This window comes from Chroicocephalus ridibundus, chromosome 5 (assembly GCF_963924245.1).
Source record: "Chroicocephalus ridibundus chromosome 5, bChrRid1.1, whole genome shotgun sequence".
Taxonomy (NCBI): domain Eukaryota; kingdom Metazoa; phylum Chordata; class Aves; order Charadriiformes; family Laridae; genus Chroicocephalus; species Chroicocephalus ridibundus.
In genome coordinates, this window is record NC_086288.1 from 39,933,662 (window position 1) to 39,954,721 (window position 21,060).

Genomic DNA, 21,060 nt, shown 5'->3' on the forward strand with positions numbered 1-21,060 from the left:
TTAGATGAAGAAACGTTTTCCCAGAATGAATCTGACAACAGTTTCAGAAGTCAGAAGCTTTACCTGTGTTTTGTTGTGTTGCGAGTAAAAGATACGTGGTCTTCCAGCAGAGTGCATTGTTGAAGGCTGTGGATTATTTTCAGAATATACTTTAGTTTCCATGGTTACTTAAATTTGAATTGCTGTAGAAGCAATTTGAGCAATTTTGTCTTGCATGTATAAATAGTTAAAGTTGGAACAGGAGAAGTACCAGGCAAACCTTAACTATAGTTCTTATTTAATAAGGTAGTTGAGGCAGCGGTGTTTACTGTTTAAGCTGAGTACAGCTTTTAAAACAGCAAGTGCTAATTAGATGAGACTATAAACATTAATATTTGCATTTATTTGTTTGAAATAATAAACTGAAATATTTTAGTAATGTTTCAGACTTCATTACTCTAAATGAAGACCTAATATTAATCAAGTAAGTGATATTTTCGATTTTATTGACTACATTTTTAAAGTGGTTTCTATCTCAGTTCTTTTCATTAGTGTAGCTTAAACAGGTATTTGCCAGAGGTATACTTTCCAGAAAGTGGATAACTAGTGAAGAAATCATCTGCTTAAGCATCTGAAATACATTGGCTTCTGAGTGCTTAGGTCTGTGAGTTTATATTACATTTTTGGCTGCTGTCAAGTTGCCTGGTTCTTGTTAGCTCATAAAAGGGTTCTTCTGTGCCTTCAAATTTTGACAAATTTGAGTAATTTTGTCCTTGGTAGTTTTTGTCATTTCATTACTCACCATCACCTCAACACTGAGTCAGAGAGATCATTAGGATAGCTAATTAGTTCTTGACATATGAAGAAAATACCCTCTGATGCCTGTCTTTCCTCTTCATTATGATTTGGTTTTATCACAATGGAATTTGACCTTACCTAAATTTGTTGAAATCCTCATTCTTACAAACAAGACTTTACCAAAATCTTTTGGCAATGTGGGTAATGACCTTTCTCTATATAAGTCAATGAAGAATAACCTACAAGCTGGTAAACAGTTCTTGTTCTTAAATCTATACTTTTTTGCCCCCCCCGCTTTTCTTTTCATCATTTCCTTTACCAAGATGGTATACTCCTCGTGCTCTGTTCATTCAGTCACTCTATACAAGCAAATTGATACAATATCACTTGAGAATGTGAGCTTTTCTAAAATAAATTAGTGTGCTCTCATGAAATGAAGGTGCTGAGTTGCTGTGTAAGCCACAAGATGCTTGCAACAGAGTACATGATTAAGTTCATGAGCTTGTTTCTTTATTTAGTAGTTTATTTAGCTTGTTAGCTTTGTAGTAATGCAGAGCATATTCATTCACCTAATGTGGTTCCAGGCTGGACTATCTGTAAGTTACTATGTTTAAATATGTGCAATGTAATTAATTACCGGGAGTTTTGCATTGGTGTAATTCTGTTGCTTCTGGCTTTATTGTTATCCTTGGTATTTCTGTGTAGCTAAGTATAAAACTTTTTGTTCCTGTTTTCAGGATAGGTGCAGGTGTCTGAAAAAGCTGGGTATCTGATGACCTCTTATGTGCAGCTTTGTGTTTCAATTTTTGTATAATAAATGTAATGGTTGTGGTTGTTTTCAAGCTCCTCTGAATTGTGTGTTTCAGCTGGGTATGGTCATTACCCTATATTATACCTCTTTTTTTTTTTTTGGTAATAAGCATACTGCAGGCTAAACTTCTGACATACAGATAGTTGCTGTAGTTATTGAGAGCTGAAAGGGGGAAAAATATTCTAAGGTCGGGGTTGCAATGTGTCCCCAAAGGCGAGTTGCGGCCACTGTAGCCTCCACAAGGCCCTCTTACTTGAGGCTGTGCTCAAAGAAATTGGATGATTGCAGAAGCTGAGAGATCATGGACTTTTCTTTGGACTGAGGTGGTGATCTGAGCGGTTTGGCTGAGAGCTCTAACTCTTTTGGAGTAAAATGCTCATCCTGGTCTCTGCTACAGTTCTGCATGGTAGTTGCAAAATATGAGAAAGTCTGCACTCTAGCTGCAATATATATTCAGGAAAGGTAAAAAAATAATCTTTTCAAAGTACTGAGGATAGAGATCACTGGATTGATGTACAGCTCTAGCTCTGTCCCTATGGAATATGTTCTGTTAGATTGTATTTTCCCCTTGTTGCCCTGGCCATTAGCAGTAGCATACAATACACAAAACTACAGGGACAGTGCTAGCATAAGAAGGAAATAAAAGACAAATGTGACTCTGAAGATGCTAGGAAATTGCAGCCTTTTGGTGTTGTGGTGGGTTTTTTTATTTGGTCCCCCACCCTGCCCTTTCCCTCTAGAAAATTGGATTATGAAAAGTACAAGGTGTGGTGGTTTTCACTGGAAGAAGTATATCCAATAGCCATAAACTGTATTGGAAACACCTGTTTTGGGAATGGTTATAAATGAGATGTTACTTTATTGCAACAGAAGAGGGAGGAAATATGGATTACAGTTGCAAAGGACAAGAATGCAAATAGATGTAATGAAGATAAAAAAAGTCAGACAAGATATGAAGTTAACCATAATAAATTCTAAACTGGTCAGAGTGGAAAAAATAATTGCTGTTGTGTGCATGGGCTGTGTGTGAAAAATGCTTGGAAAACAGTAAATATAGAGATGACCAAGTAGTGATTTTGAGCAATTAAGTAGGCATGGGCTTCCAGCATAATGTGACACAGGCATCACAATTGAAGTTTGGGTTCTTTGTTACCTGTAAAGTTTCATTTTTTTTAGCTCAATTTTTTAGTGTTTGTGTGTATCAAATTCTTCTTTCTATCACAGTTATTCAAAGAGGCCCAGACTTTGAGTGAGAAGGCTTATAAATTTAGCTGATAGAACTTTTGTTTATTCAATGCAGAAAACTTTGGTGCAAGAAATCACAATTCAGTTGTTTGATTTTTAGAAAGTTCTGTGTACCCAAGCACCATCTGTAATCTGACTGAGTAATAGCCATTTGGTTGTGTAACGCATTTGAAAACAATGCTTCATCAACATTGTCTGCCTGCCTCTTTTGAGGGCACGGGAAAAGAAATTGTGTGTGATATTGTATGCTTTTCTGTTGTAGTTCACTTATGTGAAATTGCCTTCTCTGCTATTTCTAAATAGTCAAAACTTGCTGTGTGATGTGACGATAGTAGCTGAAGACATGGAAATTGCAGCGCATAGAGTTGTGCTAGCCGCCTGCAGCCCCTACTTCCATGCCATGTTTACAGGTACCGAATGTTTCAATACTTACCATGTTCTAATCCAATCCAACTGTACGAAGCATAAAATTAAGTGACTTTTGCTTTTATAGGTTCTTTTCTAATTTTTAGATAAGCCAATAGGAACATTTGGGTTTCCTAATGATTTTTTTTTTTTTGCAGTCTAAGTTGGGCATATTGGCAACTTATTCTTTGTTAGCGTGATGAGTGCTTTAAAGAGTCTCTTTCGTTTAAACAAATTTATATGTTAAGTAAGCTAGGAATATTAGAATTGTCATACCCTTTAAGGCTCTAGTAATCTCACTTGTCGAAAAGAAGGTTAAAATAACATTCATGTGAATTTTGGAGTAAATTATGTCCTTTAACAACTACTGCTGCTGCGTTCTTCAGACCGCAAGTACTCTAGGCTGTTAGTAGATATAAAAGCTTTCTGTGGCATTGGCAGCCTGTAGCTGCAGTGCATGTTTCGGTATTTTTAGGGTAATCCTCTGTGGCAGATGTACTCTGCATCATTGCCACAACTCTTCTGTGCAGGCTTGATTCTGCCTCTGCTCGCTCCATGCTGGCCCAGTAACTGCTTTGCCGCTACAACAGGAATGCTGAGGGCTTGCAAGGCTAAGATAAGTTCAGGTTCACAGGAGGCTCCAGCTGAACTCCTGTACTGTGGGTTTAATTCCATGATGGTTATAAATCGTATTGAAATCATGTCAAATTCGGTGTCAAAGTGAGAATGCTGCTAAATGCATGTTAAAATTAATTTCTGAAGTTTTGTCTGTTCCTTCTCAAATCTCGTGACAGTTTGATAGTTAATGTTGACTGTCTGAAATTTAAAGAATTCTCTGCAACACATTGCTTCTGACCACCAGCTCAGGTGGAAGCAGAAATGTGACTCTTGGCCTGCCAGTATACAAGCAAATTTGAGCTTTAATAACTTTAATGGTATGCAACTGAAGATTAATGAAATTTGAAATACTATTGTGTCCCGGGGAAGCAGCTGATTGTTCTTGATTTTTATATATAAATATTTTGACACAACCAAAGCTAGCTAGAAGTGGAGTCACTACTAGCAGCAACAATGCTTTAAAATTGTGTGTAAAATTTAATATCTATTCCTCTAGTGGTTCTTCAAGTTTGTGGTTGAGACAAACATTCCAGGTGACTGATACATTCTTCCTTAATTTTTACTGCTTTCTTTAAAGTTAGAATGAAAACAGCTGCTTCTACAGTTCCTTTTCATCACCTTAGTAACAGAGAAACACAAGCCTCTTACATTAGTTCTGTATTAAAGATTAACTGTCATTGACTGTCACATTGAAAATACTCTTTACTTGGAGTATAAGTTTTATATTATGCTTTCTGTGGCAGACAAGACACTTCTGCTTGCCCTGACATTGATTACCTGTTAGAAGTGCGAGCGCAGCAGTGTCTGTGGCCACTCACTAGATGGAATCACTGACACCTTGGGCCTTTCCTTGCTTCAGTCCCTTTTAAAAATTTTTGTTTGTTTTATGTTTTTACATGTCATCTTTGACCCTCGGTGCTGTGGGAGGTGAGAAGTGTTTAACCCATACATCTGTGCCAATATTGGTGTAGTTGGTGAACCAAATGATAGGAGTTTAAATAGAATTCAGCTGTGGCTTCAAGATTTATCAACCGATTTTATACTACTATCATAGGCTGCTTTCAGCAGGGCCCAGCTGTGGTGTTGGTGCACTTCAGTTGTTCAACACAGAAAAAATCCTGAAGTTTATCATAATTTCTATCTCCATGAACCCTGCAATTCACACATCTCAGGTGGATTTGTATTCTTGTCCAGTAATCTGCAAGATCAAATAAGGAAGTTTGATCCCTTAACAGTTACAACCAAACGGAAAAGGATCTTCCTCCATTCAAAATAAAAGTAGTGACTGAAAAGACAGTAAAAAAATTTGCACTTTTATGCTTCGGGGTTACTTCTTGACTAGAAATTAGAAGCTTATATTTGGACACATGTTTGCAGGTTACTTCCATCTTTCTCTTGAGTCGTTAGATACTGACTGCTGTGCAGGATGGGGTATGGCGTTAACTGAGATCAAACTCTCTGCCTGGGTGGTTTTTTTTTTTTTTTTTGTGTTTCCACTTGTTGCAATGGTAGAAGTAGCCGTATTAAATACCAGAAAAAGGTACTTCCTTTTAAAGTTAGTAACAATTACAAGTAGAGGGGAAAAGAAACATTAAACATTTGGGACTCTGTTACCAGGAATAATTATTCCTTCTGCATACAGTGAAATTCTTCAGAAATATGTATTTTGACTTTAATTAAATAGGCATAAATGATTAGAGGAAAGGATTATAAAACATCAGTAAAGGGACACTTCAGCGGCTGTAGGGACTGACTTGGAACAAGGTTTAATTTTCTCTTCTGCCAAGGCAGTTATCCTTAGGGAATTACCTGCTCTTTTTGCTTCCATTATCCATTTGTAAAATTCTGTTTTAAAAAAAAAAAAAAAAAAAAAGGAAAAAGAAAAGCCTTCCTTACACTACTTTGTGAGGAACCACGTAAGCTTTTTAGATAGCCTTTTTGTAACTTCAGCTCAGCTGGTGCTCTGCTGCTCCTGCTTGGGAGGTTGTATCAGCTCAGTGCTTTGCTTTCTCTTCATGACATGCTTTCCCGTCACTAACAACTCTGTGGAGAGATGGTGGTGCAACTTCCCAGTCAGGAAGAGTTCTTCAGGAGGTTGAATTCTAGACAGACTACCTAGCGAGTGAATCTATGGTTTCCTGCACGTGATCTGTCAAACAAGTCTAGATCACAAGAGGACTGATCTAGAATTGTAGTAAGGCTGCATGTCCGTTTAGCATGAAAGGTAGAAGCAAGTCTTTGTTTTGGATTTTTTGTTTTGCTATGTTCTGCGCTCTGTTGTGAAACAGAGAAGTTGCCTATCTATGGCTCTAGAAGTCTTGACACGAAATCTGAAAACATACCTAATGTGCTTGCAGAATATCAAACTATTCTCCCACACACACAATTTTCCCAAAGGACCACCTCCACAGCAGCTTGCATAATAAATAACTTGCAGCATGCATGCTCTGAAGATCAATAGGTTTAATCTGTGTCAAACTAGAAGTGGAAACTTTGAATACAGGGCCCTGCAGAGAATATGCTGCAATCATCCTTCAAAGGTGTAGGGATATGTTTCAGAAGAGCTGGTGAAAACAGGAGGTTCTGCGGTGGCTGGATTTTGCCGTGTCTGATGTAGTTCATCATCATTGCTTTCTGGAATGCTAGCAACCTGTGCTGCCGTTAAGTAGTAGTACGTTGCTGTAGATGGTCCTCTGCGCTTCCTACTACTTAAAGGGTTGATTTAAAATGCCATTCCTTACCCTTCAAAAAAAAAAAAAAAGGGGGCATGAATAATAATAGATTTCTCAATGATGATCCCTTTGCCAAATGCACTGGATAAAATGCCTTGTTTGGCACCAATCCTGGAGACCACAGGGTAACAAACAATGAAAATGTGTGTACTTCATAAGGAAATATCAACAAAGATAAGCGTCTTCTGATTTGCTTCCCCATCCTGTCTGCTTCTGTTGTTGTATACACTAAACTTGTTACCTCACCAATACCCTTATATCTGGATGCCTAGGGGAAAGAAATAAGAATACGTCCAATATAGAAGTATAAGAAATAGATGTATCCAGAGACTGGGATATACTCTTTCAAAATCAAAGTTGATATACCTGCCAACATAACTGGTGTAATTCATGTTTCTCTTCCCAGTGCGAGTCAATGCAAAAAGGGTTAAAGGTCTGAGATGCACAGGTGTGCGGTTGGTAGTCATGGAGAAGTTTATAATCGTTACTTCAAAATGTGTCTTTGGGCAGAGTTATTTCAGATATAAAGAAAAAGTTGCGTTTTGAGAAACATCATATTTTAGAAGGCGGAAGCTATTTTGCAGGCCTCTCTATGAAGACAAGTTGTGGCATATGGCCAATATGTCAGCCTCCACAAAATGAGATCCATTTTATCTAGTTTGAGTTTTAACTGTTAAATCAGATCTGTAACAGAAGTGAAATTGTTAAGGGAGTAATAAGTAGTCAAGCAAAAAAAATATGTCTGTTAATTCTTCTGTGGGGATATAATTTTTCTTTTTTAAATAAAATGACTACAGACTGCATTTGGTACTCTCCTTCGATTAAGAAGTTAATAAAACTAGAGTATTCTAATAGCTTGCTTTGCCAGCAAAATGTTTTTGTATGCATTTGAAGAGTCTTATTTAGGTCTGATAACAGTATTTTCCTGATATTGTATGCTGGAGAAAATAGGTCGCCTGCAGTAACAGTGTTAACCCAGGTAGCATTCGCATGGTGGTAACAACAAATCTTCCTTTCTTATTGGAGGGAGGAAAGAAAGAAATTGAATTATTATTATTAAAGTTGTTTTACTGTCATAATTGGTCATACACAAATAGTTCTGCTGCTCGCAGGAGCAATTACTATTAAACTTTTACGTATGTGCTGTATTTCTATCTAATTTACTTGACTAATAAACTGTATTTGTAGGTGAGATGAGTGAGAGCCGAGCAAAGAGAGTTCGAATAAAGGAAGTTGATGGCTGGACTCTAAGGATGCTTATTGATTATATTTACACTGCTGAAATTCAAGTTACAGAAGAAAATGTGCAGGTAAGAGTGAGAATATTTTCTGCAACAGAAGAGATGTAATGTGCAGAGTCATGTGTTTTGTCAGTGTGGTTCAACTCTGACATGGGAAACCTCATCTGCAAACTGCAGTTTTTTCAGACCTTGTGCTTACAAAGCAAGTGGCCATGCCGTTTAAATTCTGGGTCAAATTCAAAGACTATTGAAGTAAATCAAGAGTCAGTTTTGCAACTAAACCTTACATAATACAATAAAATAGATGGTCTACTCTGCCTAAAATTAATGCTGTCAGCCATCTCTGTACCACCCCCTCTCTGATGCTTTAGTGCAATTTACATAAACAAAGTAGATTTGCTCCTAAATGTAAAACCATGTTCTCCAATTAAGCTGTTCTGTTTGTTTTCTTATATATTTTTTTTCTGCTAGCCTGCAGAATAAATTACTTTCTCCTGCTCAGTCTCTGTACCTTGCCAGTGGCCACTTGTGCAGAAATATTTAGGTACTGATGGCGTTTTTTTTTTTTTTTTTAATCAACCAATATCTAGCATGAAGGTTTTGCCCATCCCACACAAACAGAGCTAATCAGTTTTTCTAAACAGCTGTACCTTAAACTGGAATTTCAATTAGAATAAAACAAACACAAGCTTAGGGAACATAGCTTCCTGCCCTTAATTTTTTCTAACCACAAATCCTGGAGATGGACAGAGTAGATTTTCCTTCCACTATCTTTTGAGATTCAGCATAGATTTTTCATAAGTTTAAAACTAGTTATGTAACAGGTGATATATTTAATTCTCTTGTTTTTCTTCTTGCTCCTATGACCTTGTTTCTGCTCTCGCCCAATGCCAGTTTACTAGCAGTTATTTTGCTGCTTTTACAGGGGACAAACCCATGTTGCTGTATTTGGCATTGAAAACTTCTGTTGCAATTGTGTATTCTGAAATTAATTGCTTTTATTGGGCATTAGGCTGAAATTAGTAGCTTTTTATTGGCTGCTGAATCCACTCGAGTCACTGCTAGTTTTAGCTATGCTTGATTGAAGGCCTAGAAATGAGAAATATTACCAACTTGAAACAAAATATCCTATTACTAAACTTTCCGTATCTTAGGTCATACCATAAGTCTTCTGATTCTGCAAGATTAATTTCTTGTCATGTACTTAAGGAATTGTTCAGTTCTGGTCTGATGATAGGTGTACGTAGTGAAAAAGCTGCCTGAAATTGTTGTATCTTGCCAGTTTGGTTTCAGAAATCTCTGTATCGCTGTGGAAGACCTTGGGCAAAATCCAGAGGTGTCAGAGATTCCCTAATAGACTTCTTGCTTGACCATGCTGGCTTTTCACCCTTAAAGCAGAATATTCTGTCTTTCTGACACACCTTAATGACCTTAATCTTGTATTTTTCATGCATAATACCGGACTGGACTTAACAGGCAGCCTGCTGTGTTTTGGCTGTAGGTACTGCCTAGGAGGATGCGTTTTAGCCCATCGCTGGCAATACTGACTCTTGAAAAGTCAGCGTTACGTTTCTTCCTCATACAGGACTCATTAAAGGCCAGAGATCTCCAGGTTTAAAGCTCCTGACTCTGATAGGGCTTTCACTTTCACAGCTCCAGATTATCTGTCTGAAGATATATCTGATGATGTTGGGGATGGTAATGAAAATAATGTGGGCTGGTGAGTGGTATTACAAATTTGTGCTTACCTAAGTACTGAGAAGATAGTCAAGCTTTTAAGTGGATTTGGTTTTATTGCAATATAATTGCAGTTTAACGTAGATACTGAATACACTTGTAATATGACTGGTAATGAATGTAAAGCTATTCTTACTCTTGTCATTTTCATCCTTTTGTCATTATTAGTACTAGATATGTACTGTTTATTTGCATTACGGCAGAACCAAACATTATGGATAAAAATGAATGCACCGATGCTAGTGCATTTCCTTAAGTTTGAAAGCCAAGGTGCGAAAATTCTTACTGTGCATTTCTGGAAACTTAGAAACCTAGCAGCACAGACTGTAAGGCCGTAGTTAAACCTGTATTCTCTCTATAAAGGTGTTGTATGTTCTTGAGATTAATTCTAGCTCTCAGCTTCTTGTCTATATAACAGGAATAAGTATTGCTAGAAGGTATTGTGAAACTTCGGTAATGGTTAAGGACTTACCTTGTAGGAATACAGAACCATGAAAACCTAAAATGCCATGTAATATTGTGTGTCTATCTTTTTTATATTTCAGCTAATGTGCTAAACTGGAGCTTCATCTTGTAGGTAGCTGGTTATGATTCTTAATCTGATACCCTTCATGGGATTTCAAGTGCATTATGCTGTCTCTTCAGGTTATATATAGTAAGAATTGCTATTGAATTAATTTCTAATTCGTGATACAATATTGGTTTGAAAAGGGCATGAGCGCTTCATGTTTAAGTAATACGGAATTGCTAAGTACTCTTTGGTATTAAAATAGCTACGTTGTATATTTATGAAAACTAATTATAAATGAATACTTAATGTTATAGCCAAGCTCACTCATCTTTCTCAAGAGGCAGGTAACTATGAGCTTCTTTTATTAGTATCTTACTTGATCTAGACATGGACAGGAGATTGCTCCCTTAACTGTGCGTTCACAACTTCTGAGTAAGAGCCGCTCGTTTCTGCTCCCCACTGTCACATTCTCATGTGTATGTTTTTGGGCAAGGAGGGGGGAGGTGTAGAAAAGTCAGGTGTAATCAATGATTGAAGAGAAAACCACATTGATTTAGTGCATAAAATATCAACATGGGAGGCCTTCAGCACTGGTTGTTATCACTACATTAGTTAAATACAAAAGAACATTTGTTCTTTTCTTCTGTTCTTGGTTCAATAGGTTCCCCCCAGCCCCCAACAGTAAGACAGCTGGTATATCAACATGATGAATGTACTTTCTTGATTTTCTTCTAGTATTTGTCCTTCACTTAGAAGGAGTTATTTTATCATTCATCTCTAATGGCACTCGCTTAGTATAAAGCTACACCAGTGTTTCTGTCATATTTACATATTATGTTGGGTTTTCCTACATTCTGAACTCTTTGCTCTTCCTATTTTTTTCCTTTTTTTTTTTCAGAAATGAAATTAAATGTCAGGCTTAATGCAATATCACATTTTTCATGTTTTAAGAAGGGAACATCAAAGTAAATGTTTTCAGAAGGCAAATCAACTTTCTTGCACATCAATTTTCTTTCAATTTCCATATAGGTATTAACTACACACAGTGCACAATGTGGGAGAGTTAGTTACTATAAGAAGCTCATGCGTGAGTAACTCTCCCACACTATGCCGATGCATTTCAGCACATATTTAGTCAGCCTTATACCTAGGGCCTCTACTGGGCACAAATATATCAGAGAAGAAGTTCCTGCAGTTATTTGTGGGCTGTGGATTTGTTATGGGCTTTAGAGGTCAGCTTGATAGATGGTGAGTGGGATGTGACTGGGGTAAACATGGGATAGAATAGGTTGTGTTCCTCTGCGATTCTGCACGACAGTTCTTTGTTCCTGTAGTTGGGCTGGTACAACTGCTTGCCGATCTGTGTTATAAACCACATCACTGGACTTATGTAAAAAAAACACCACAGCACTCCTTTTCCTTCCCTCGGCATTTTTTTTTTTTGAGTTATTCTTGACTTGGATCACTTCAAAGATCTGGTTTATAACGTGGCCCCGCCAGCTGTTGTGTTCACACAATATTGTCAGTTAGTGTATTGAAGTGTAGGAACATACACCTGTGTTGGGAGTGGACATTTCCCTACTGCCTGGGGAAAATATTACATGTAGCTTCACTTTGGACCTACCGATAGACATACGGTCTTGCTTTTGGACAAGACGTATGCGTGAGAGAGAGCAGAAGAGGAAATCGCAAATAACAGTATTTTTACAAAGCTCTATCCTGGCATATTTTTGCCTTTGAAGAATTTAGTTGGGTACAACCAATGCAAAGTCCAAAATCCTGAACAGGATCCTTTTTACTATGTATCCTTTTTTGTGTTCATTTTCTGAAACTATTCAAGAACAGTGTTTGCATAGTAATAAGCATATTATAAACACCTGAACGCACAATATATATGCATCTTTCCTTTGTAACACTTACTGTTCTCACAGGTTGCCATCTAAAGTATAACAGGCACGATTCTATTTGTATGGTGTCACGGGGCATGTGCATAAGAGTTGACAGCCCATTTGATTTGAAGTGCTGTCAAAACAAAGTCCGAAAAAAACCAGCTGATTCCCTAAGAAATTCTCAAGAAACAAGATCCTCATGTTGTCTAAAGAAAAAAAGGAAAAAAAAAAAGGCTTTTTAGTAAGGGAGCCATTCTACAGTGCAATATTTGGTAACACGTGCTTCGACTATTTGTGCTGCACATCATCATCTGTAGGTTCTACTGGTTGAACAATTTTGCAGGGTTGTTGAATCCTGAAAAGTCCTCTAGCTTGAAAATTAAGAGATACCCTGCACCAAAACCCGGAGAAGTCCCACAGCTGATGCAGACAGACATGTGCTTTTCAAGACAGTCAGCTTCTGAATTCTGTTTGTGGCATGACCCACACATGGTTGGATAGGCAGGACTGAGGGTATGTTAAAGGAGCTCAAAGGAAGAAAGAATGGGAGGTTACAAGGAATACCATAAAAGATAATTGTTACTGACTCTCTAAAGTGAAACAGTGACTGAATGTATCTAGTCTTGGCAGAGCATATCTAATTTAACATTGGAAACTTTATAATAATCCTTATGTAGTTTGTTCCAGTTGCTTTAATAACTTTGGTAGCTAAGAAGATACTATCTGGCTTAAGTCTTCTTTGGCCTGTACTAGACCAATTTCTGCTACTTCCTTCTGCTGTCTTGTAAAGCAACTTGTTGCTAGTTTTGCTCTAACAGTCTTTTGTATGGAAAGACTGTTCTCATTCATATAACTCTTTTTTTTTTTCTTTAGACTGAAGGTCATAGACTTTTCTTTGGAGGCAATGCTTTCTGCTTATGATGTATCATGTGCAGCTTTATGTGGGTGGGACATGTGAAATGATCTCTGTTTAGGGGCTAACGATTTTTTTTTCTGAAACTGTTGTATTACCACACTATCAGATTTGGTAACGAAGTTGGTTTTTTCCTCATGCCTGTGTCTCATGATGGTTTCAGATTCACTCCTTCAGTACCCTTTCCACCAAGGGATGGGCACACTAGCTTGCAGGAGTTTAATTAAAAAGGATGTTCAGGATCATGATGGAATTACCAGTGTAACAACTTATGACTACATATCAGCTGAACAGCAGCAGCTATTTGTGTGTGATTTTTAGCTTGAAGAAAATACAAAATGACTTAGTATAAGCCAGTTTGTAAGACTCGTCACTTTACTTAGTATTTGCCACAGTCTTTGAGCACTTACATGGTCGAATTACTGTAACTTAAATTCCAGTAATCTTCAGAGGCATACTGTCTTTGTATCTGAGCTGAGAATCAAAATACTCCTTGGAATATTTTGATGCTTGTCAAGCTTTATCCTCAAAAGAAATATTTTGTGTATATGGACTGGTCACTAAACTAACAGTCTTTATATGAGTTAGCAACACTGTGAAGTGTAAAGAACATAAAGCATGTTTTTTGAAACAGTTTCATTTTTAGACACTTAACTTGGAATATTTTTCAAGAGTTTCTAAAGCCTACCAATAGATTATACCTTTGAACACTAAAGCGCATCTCTCTTCCCTTATTGCATCAAAAGATGTCCCTTACGTTTTAGAGGGGTATATTCAGTTTTCTTTACGAACGTAGGAAATTTTCTGGTTTAAATGGGGTAGGTTTTCCACTTCAGCACCGAAGGCTGACTGTCCTTTACAAATGTGTGATTGGGCATCGTAAGAGGAGGGAGTTCATTTCAGTACTTGAACAGAGATGTGCATTCTGTGCGCTGGAAGCGTGCCTGCTGCTGTGTCGGTGGGTGGGAGAGATAAAAGAAATATTTATTCAACTGAACTGAATGCTGTGAAGCTTTCACTGAATCTTATCATACAGTAGGTTCTGTTTTAAATATAATGTGTTATATATATGCATATATATATAAAAAACTGCTTTTGAGACAAAGTAATGCTGAAATTGCTTCCACGGGAACTTGGCTGTTCTCTTTCAGAGAACCTATGAAAGAGGTGCCTGGAAAAAAATGCTGCACTTGATTTAGGAATCTAAAAAGGGTAGGAAGGGAATAAGTTTGATATTGATGCATTTGCAGATGTGCCTCTCTAGCCACCTCTTCTTCAAGGACTTTCTGATAATGTGGGAAAGTGAAACAGCTTAAGTGAAAATATATCTTGAAAAGAGGGAGCGCTAGGTAGGCTGGATCTAGGCAATTATAACCCTGTTGGTCATGATTAATACCTTGCATGTCACCAAGAGACCAACAGGTAATTAATATAGGTCCAGTACCTCCCCAGTAGTGCACTCTACTGAAAAGAAGGGCTCCTTAAGTTGAGTTTATCCTGAATTAATAGCAATCGCTGAATGGTTTTCAAATAGACTATTTTATATGCCCAGCAGTGCAGTTTGGTGATGACAGTATGGGTAATGATAGCAATTTTCCTGGCTAGAAGCAGTCACAATCTTCTAGGAGATGCGGGTACCTTAATAAAACCATTACTGCCGTACCACAGGTTAAATTCAGGCTCATTATGTTTTCAGGCTCGTTGTTGATAAAGGCCTTTTGTTTACTTTTATTTTCTTCTCTTTACTGACCAAAATTGCCTGGTGACAGCATTTAAAAATTATTCTTTAGAGAATATCTCTCCTTCCCACTGAAGTTTTCAGTATATTATTTATTAATTGAATACAAGTTTTGAGTTCCTAGATCTGCATTTTAAGCCAGTGGGTTTTTCCCCCCACAGTTCTTTGTACAGCTATCCTCTTGCGTCTCCACAGTACCTGGACAGCCACCTCTTGCAACTTTTTCGTCTTGGTTTATCTTCCAAAGTATTTCCAGCAATACATGGCCACTTGCATGTTTGGTGCTGGAGACAGAATCTTGGGCCATGTGAGTGTCCTTCTGAGCTGGTTTCTTGCCAAAGTCGGCATGCTCCTAAAGAAGAATGAAGTTAGGTCAGATAATACCAATGCTATTGAATATAACAGTGATACTTCCTTTTTTTTTTTTCCCCCTTACCTTCTAGATAACTTTTTTTTTTTGGAGTGAATGAGTTTAAATTGTTTCTCTTACTTTCCTTAAAAAAGTGGAGCAATATTGCACTGAATTCTCTGTCAATAGCTGCAGTAGATTTTTTTTTTTAAATGAAAATAGCTCTGACTTTAATGTAAAGTTTATAAATATCGACAGCATCTTTTGAGCCGAAATCTGTGAATTTGTATTTCCTGTGATTTAAATTTAACTTGCCAAAAACTCAGCAAAGTATCCTGGCGCAGCATGTAGTTTTTTAGAGAGACTGTTAGGCCAAATCTTCATTAAAAGTGTACAGCTATCTTTCAAGCTGTTCATATAGTGCTTTTTTTCTGATCTGATACTAAATTCTGATAGCCAAATAATCTCCTCTAAGCTTAACATTTTGGACAGATTTGGCTGACGACAATTGATACGGTTGCTCAAAAATGGATTTTTCTCCCCTTACAATGTTAAATAACATGAAATGTTGAACTGTCATACTGCAGAATTTTTCAGCACCATTCAGACAAAACTGGTCTTTGCACTGTGTTCTGATGCCTCCGATGGACACAAATGAAATCTTGTTTTGACATTTTTACCTGTTAAGACTTGATAACCATTTTGCATGCCACACCAGCTCATCATACCTGCCCCTGAAACAGATTTTTTTTTTTTCAGCTGAAGAGCCAATTGTTAAGCAGTATACCTCGGCTTTTTTATTACTTCTGTGAGTTTCCGTAGGTAGAGGATAATTTGTCAAGATACGACTTTTAAAAATGAAGTACAGGTGTATCATTTCTCATCAGGTAAAAGCAGGTTATACAGTGACAGACTAAATTGTCGGCTGCATTAATTTTTAGATGAAATACAGTTGTCAAAAATGAGTAATTAACACTGGTATCTGTAACTGCTGCTTTAAGTATTGGACCGTGCTCTTAGGATCAGGACTAAATTCAGGAATGCCTATAAAAAAAATGTTTCTCCTCTGTCTCAAGAGCACCGAGGCACCTGAAGACTACGTGGTGCATCCCAGTATGCAGAGCTTTACTGATGATTCTCTTCACTGCGGTTCATAGCTTATGCCCTTGTGAGAATGCTTTAGGAAGAGGGGAAGGAGAAAGGCTGAAAGACAGCTGTATATGTAGAGGTCTTAAGGACAAGAGAGTATTTCGACTGATGTTTTCAGCTTTCTAATTGATGTGACAGCGTTATTGTTCCTTTAGTGATATTTTAGGTGATAATTCTTGTAAAACATTTGCAGACAGTTCCCCCCCAACCCTGCTTCAATATATGGCAAGTAAGATGATAATTATTGAAGGTGACAGGTTACAGTCCTGCTTGGCTTTTAATTCCCTGCTGGGAATTAAAATATTTGTTGTCATCTTCAGCTCTCACATCTTCCACTAGCGGGTGTTTGCTGGACTTGGCTTGATCTTGAAACCTAGAAACCTTTCTTACGCTGTCCACCATCATACTTCAGCTTAGCATCACTTTTTATGCTGCCTGTATGGGGACATAGAACCTTCTGTCCATAAACTCTTTTTTTTTTTTTTCTTTGCTAGTAGGTTTCAAGCAACTGTACTAATTCTTGAAAGCATTTTTTCTCTACAAAACGTGTTTTATGTAATAGAGCTATTGAGTGTCAAAAGCTATCGGTGGTTGGTGATCTTATTTCCCTGACACAGATATTATTAAAGGTTTAGGAAGAGACTGAGATCTTTAATGGATCATCTCACAGAGCTGTAAAAATAAACAAGCTTTTGGTCTTTCTGCTTATCTTCATCATGGCTACTAAATTCTGGAAGTTCTTGCAAATCCTGAAGTCATATCCAGAGTCATTCAATTTAACATGGTTTCTAAAACTGGCTCACGGTAATAACTTCGTGATTAAAACTGAATCAACAGCATCAGTTAATCCTGATGTGTGTTGAAACCGCTCTTTACATGGTAATCCAAACTTTAACTGCTATTCTTTTATGCCAGCACGGTTTAAATAATATTAGGGGCTTGCTGACACTGCAGAGAGGTACTTAAATCCAAGCTGACGTGAGTTTCACTACAAATCTTGCTCATAGAAACATGTTTAAGTCTTACTGGGCAAGAATTTAGTGCTGGACTAAACAGCCTTATAGTATACTGTTTGATTGTGTGCTGAAGGAGTACCAGTGAAGTACCACTGTGTTTTGCTTTCGTGCATATTTTATACATTAGGTCTCAAGCAACCATCTGGTTACCTCTTCTGACCTTTCTTTTTTTTTGGTGTTTTTGACAACAGCTTTGAGGATTTTAATAATGTGAGGGCACAACTAATATATGGCTTAGCTGGAGGAGAGACAGTGGCACACTTCTTGAATTTATATGCATTGTAAGACATGTCAGGCAACAGTAAATGATCTAATTTTTCCAGTGAAATAATCCTACTAAGCATTCTTCATTTGCTTATACATGCCTGCCTGTCAGGAGAGCGAGTGTAGGAGGGAAGAGAAAAGAGGAGTGTGATCTTTCTACAGGCATATTTTATTACCAATACAAGCTTCATTAATTTGTGCTTTAAATGAGTAAGCTTCACACAAAAGAGCTGCTGACCAAAATACTAAACAAACAACTTTGTGGGGAAACTTAATATTTTGCTCTCTGTTGTTTTTTAAATGTGTATTGAGTAGGATGTATTTTTCTCAACATATTTTTTTTCCCATAGCGTGTCTTTTATTACTTTAGCCATTATGTATGTGCAAAGTGGAAACTGCCTGTTTTTTGTGGTGCAATATTATTACATGCACTGTAGAACAGATATGGCTACTGCATTGTCACTCCCCTTTCTGTTTGTTTTTCTTAAGACTGAGAAACTGGGGGTTTTGGTTTGGTTGAAGGTGTATTTCAGAGCCTTACACCTGGCTGATAGACATTTGGTGCCTTACTAAAAAAAAAAAAAAAAAAATCCCTTTTCTGATTGGGCTTGCTTGGTGATACGTGGCAGAAGAAAATCATGCTCTGTGCTTCACATGAGGAAAGTGCTGGGAGTTGCTGAATCCAGTGGCCTGATAACAGCAAGGCAGCTGCAACTCTGTGTCCCCGAGCTCCAGCTGGTGGTGAGGCTGAGCGTGTATTTCCAGTAGGTGCACACAGGCACAGCACAGGTACACGCGGCCAGCCACACAGCTCAAAGAAAGCGGACAGGAACACTCAGGTGTTGTCTCGAGCCTGGGCTGTCTTCCTAAAAAGTCTCTTCAACGTGTCTGTTCAACACCTTTTTTGCATTGTGGTGCTAGACCTGGAGCAGACCTTCCCAAATTATGTTTTAAGCCAAGCTGAATAAATACAATTCGTACTTCATTTAGGGATAAAATTCTTCACTGTTCTCTCACCTTGGTTATAGATGGTAAGTTGAAGTTTCGGGAGGTAGGTAGCAAAAGGAATTTGTAGAGAAGGCAACTGCTGTTTCTGTACAGCTGTAGCTTTGGTGGCAGGACCATCAGGACCAGGAGAAACAGATGCTGCACAGATATGGCAACTGCTCTTTCCTAGGTTATTCACATTTTTTACATTCTTGCCTTTTTTTTTCTTTCTTGCCTTTTTCCATTTTCTGAAGATACCTTGCTGATATTTCTCCCTGTCTTCCAAGTGATGTTTTATTCACATTATGCTGGCATTTTCCAACCAGTGAGTCTTTTTAGAACATATTTTTCTGCTATGGTCTTGCTAAATGTGAGATTCCAGAACTTTGTTCATAAAGAAAATTGGGTAGGCAGAAGGGTATGAGTCTTGTAAGAATGAAAAGATACGTGAACAGAAATTTGAGCTGTTGTACACCAGTTTGTAGTGCTAAAGAGAAATGCATAAGGGAGAAACAAAACCAAGAATGAGCACAAGAGATAAAGGTGGATCTAAAAGGTGGATCAAAAGATATGAGGAGTGAATTAAAATTGTCCTGAGGCTGTAAAAGACTGTCTTGGACTATCAAATGCCTGAGTGTGTGGGAGGCAGAGAGTCTTGAACTTCTTCTGGAGAGAGACTGTGGTTTTAGGGAAAAATCTATGATTCAGTCCGTATCTCAACATCTTTGTTACTTCAGAAGATATTTTGCGGGGAGGTAAAAACCACTTGTTTCTGCTTATTTGGAAGAGACACTTCTGGGCAAAGGCGGTGAAGAGGCTTGTAGCTTGGCTGTGTCACCACGGTCTAAGCAAGAGCCAAGGAATGAATCAGAAACTCATGGAGGAGGTGATGGGGTGAGACAGAAGTGGGGTTGAGGCAGGAGTACATTACAGAAGAGATACTGATCTGTAATCCTGCACTTCAGAAGCATGTGATTCTGATTACTGTGGGAGGTGAATGGGAAGTCACTGAGGGATTTAAACAGGCATGTTTAATTTAAATGATAAAAAGAATAAAACACTTTTACTCAGCACTGCAGCTCTAAATATAACAGCTGTTCATTTCCTGCATATTGTTTCTTTAATGAGTGATTTAGGAGAGCGTGTAGGCTGCCATAGCCACGCATGAGCGAGGTGCCAAAAACTAATTAAGGTAGAAAGTCCCAGTTACGCCAACAGACTGTGCAAGGTGCATCCTCTTACAGATCAAGGACAGGATTAAAGAAAGGGTCAAAAGATGAGGCACTGCAGCAAATGAATATCAGACCACTAGGGCAAAAAGGATTTTATAGACATATATGTAAAAAATAATCCTTGCATACGCACAGAGAAGAAACTTTCAAAGTGAGGTGGCTGAGATTGTATAAAAATGTTATATTCTCTAGCTGGCTATTTCTTGCAGGTTTAGCTCACGTTTTAGTAAATCAGTACAATGTCACTAGTGATCCTAAGCATTACAGAGACTATCAAGGTTTGGTTTGTTGGGTTTTTTTTTGTTAGTGTCAGGTAACATAAGGGAGTTCAAACTTTCCCTATGTTTTAGAATTCTACTTGAGTTGTGTGTAGCTCCTAAAAGCCTCCTGTAATTCTTTGAGTGGTCCAGAAATAACCATATTAAAGGCTTTTGAAAGTCAAGTTAGTTATAGTCCCTTCTAGATTGTCACATGATGAGCAATAAATAGATCAAAAATCCCTAGGGAGCACAGGAACAAATAGGAATAAATAGTTGATTTTCACTGTATCAAAATGGTTGTAATGTGTCACAAGCTTCTAAAGAAGGATGGATTTTCTTTAGTTTTGAAAAGTAGGTAGCAAAAGGTGTAGGTGATAAACTGATTTAAGGATTTTTTTCAAGACCAGACAAAAATAGAAAATGTCACTCCTTTCTAGCTAAGCTAGATGTCGGGCTAGCATGACTGCAGCCCAAATTTAATGTTGGAAAGTGTAAAGTAATGCATGAAAAGAAAAACTTGAATTACTCCTACGTATTGCTATGTTTTACATTAACAACTTTTCCTAGAATAGAATAACATACTGTAGTCACCTTAGAAAAACTTCTGCTTATTGTGGAATAGTGACTTTAAAACGGAGTGTGTGGGGGGAAAAAACAAACAAACAAAAAAACAAACAAAACCCCACAGTTTTCACCTGTGACACTCTGATGGATGGTCTAAAATATGACAGGAATAGCTTGCTTTCAGGAAAGGCTTAAAGCTGTTAAAGGCATGGAAAAGCTACCATTTAAGAGAGGGAGAGAACTCGGGCTTTTTTTAGGTTGACTGTGAGATGACTAAACAAGGACTCTGCTTTTCCTCCCATACCTATTTGTTTTGAAGACTCCATATACCTTTTTAAGGGCCAAAGAGCGAGTTATTTACTTATGCTTAAAGTTAAGCTTTTCTTTCAGATACCTAGAGAGAGGAGTGCACAAAAACATACATGTGCATACATATTACTGTTGTTATTACACTTAATCAGTGGATGCCTAATGAATAGAGCTTGTTGCTGAAAAATGCATGAGAGGAGCTGCTTAGGATGCAGAAGGTGAGCAGCGTGCTTTTCTAGCTGTGCTGGTTGGTTTGGAAATTATTACTTCTGAACCCTGGGTTACCATTAGATAGACACTGTTTCAAAGCAGG

The 21,060-nt window shown here is 37.7% G+C and overlaps 1 protein-coding gene across 2 annotated transcripts in view; it reads left to right on the forward strand.

Annotated features, from left to right (window-relative positions):
• Positions 1-21,060, forward strand: part of KLHL2 (kelch like family member 2) — a 62,303-nt gene that overhangs the window by 4,557 nt on the left and 36,686 nt on the right. Inside the window, exons 3-4 of one of the 2 annotated variants that reach the window (XM_063336124.1) lie at positions 3,137-3,243; positions 7,777-7,898. In XM_063336124.1, the coding sequence (XP_063192194.1) occupies positions 3,137-3,243; positions 7,777-7,898 (229 nt within the window). The remainder of the gene's footprint in view (positions 1-3,136; positions 3,244-7,776; positions 7,899-21,060) is intronic. The other variant, XM_063336125.1, reaches the window with a different exon arrangement.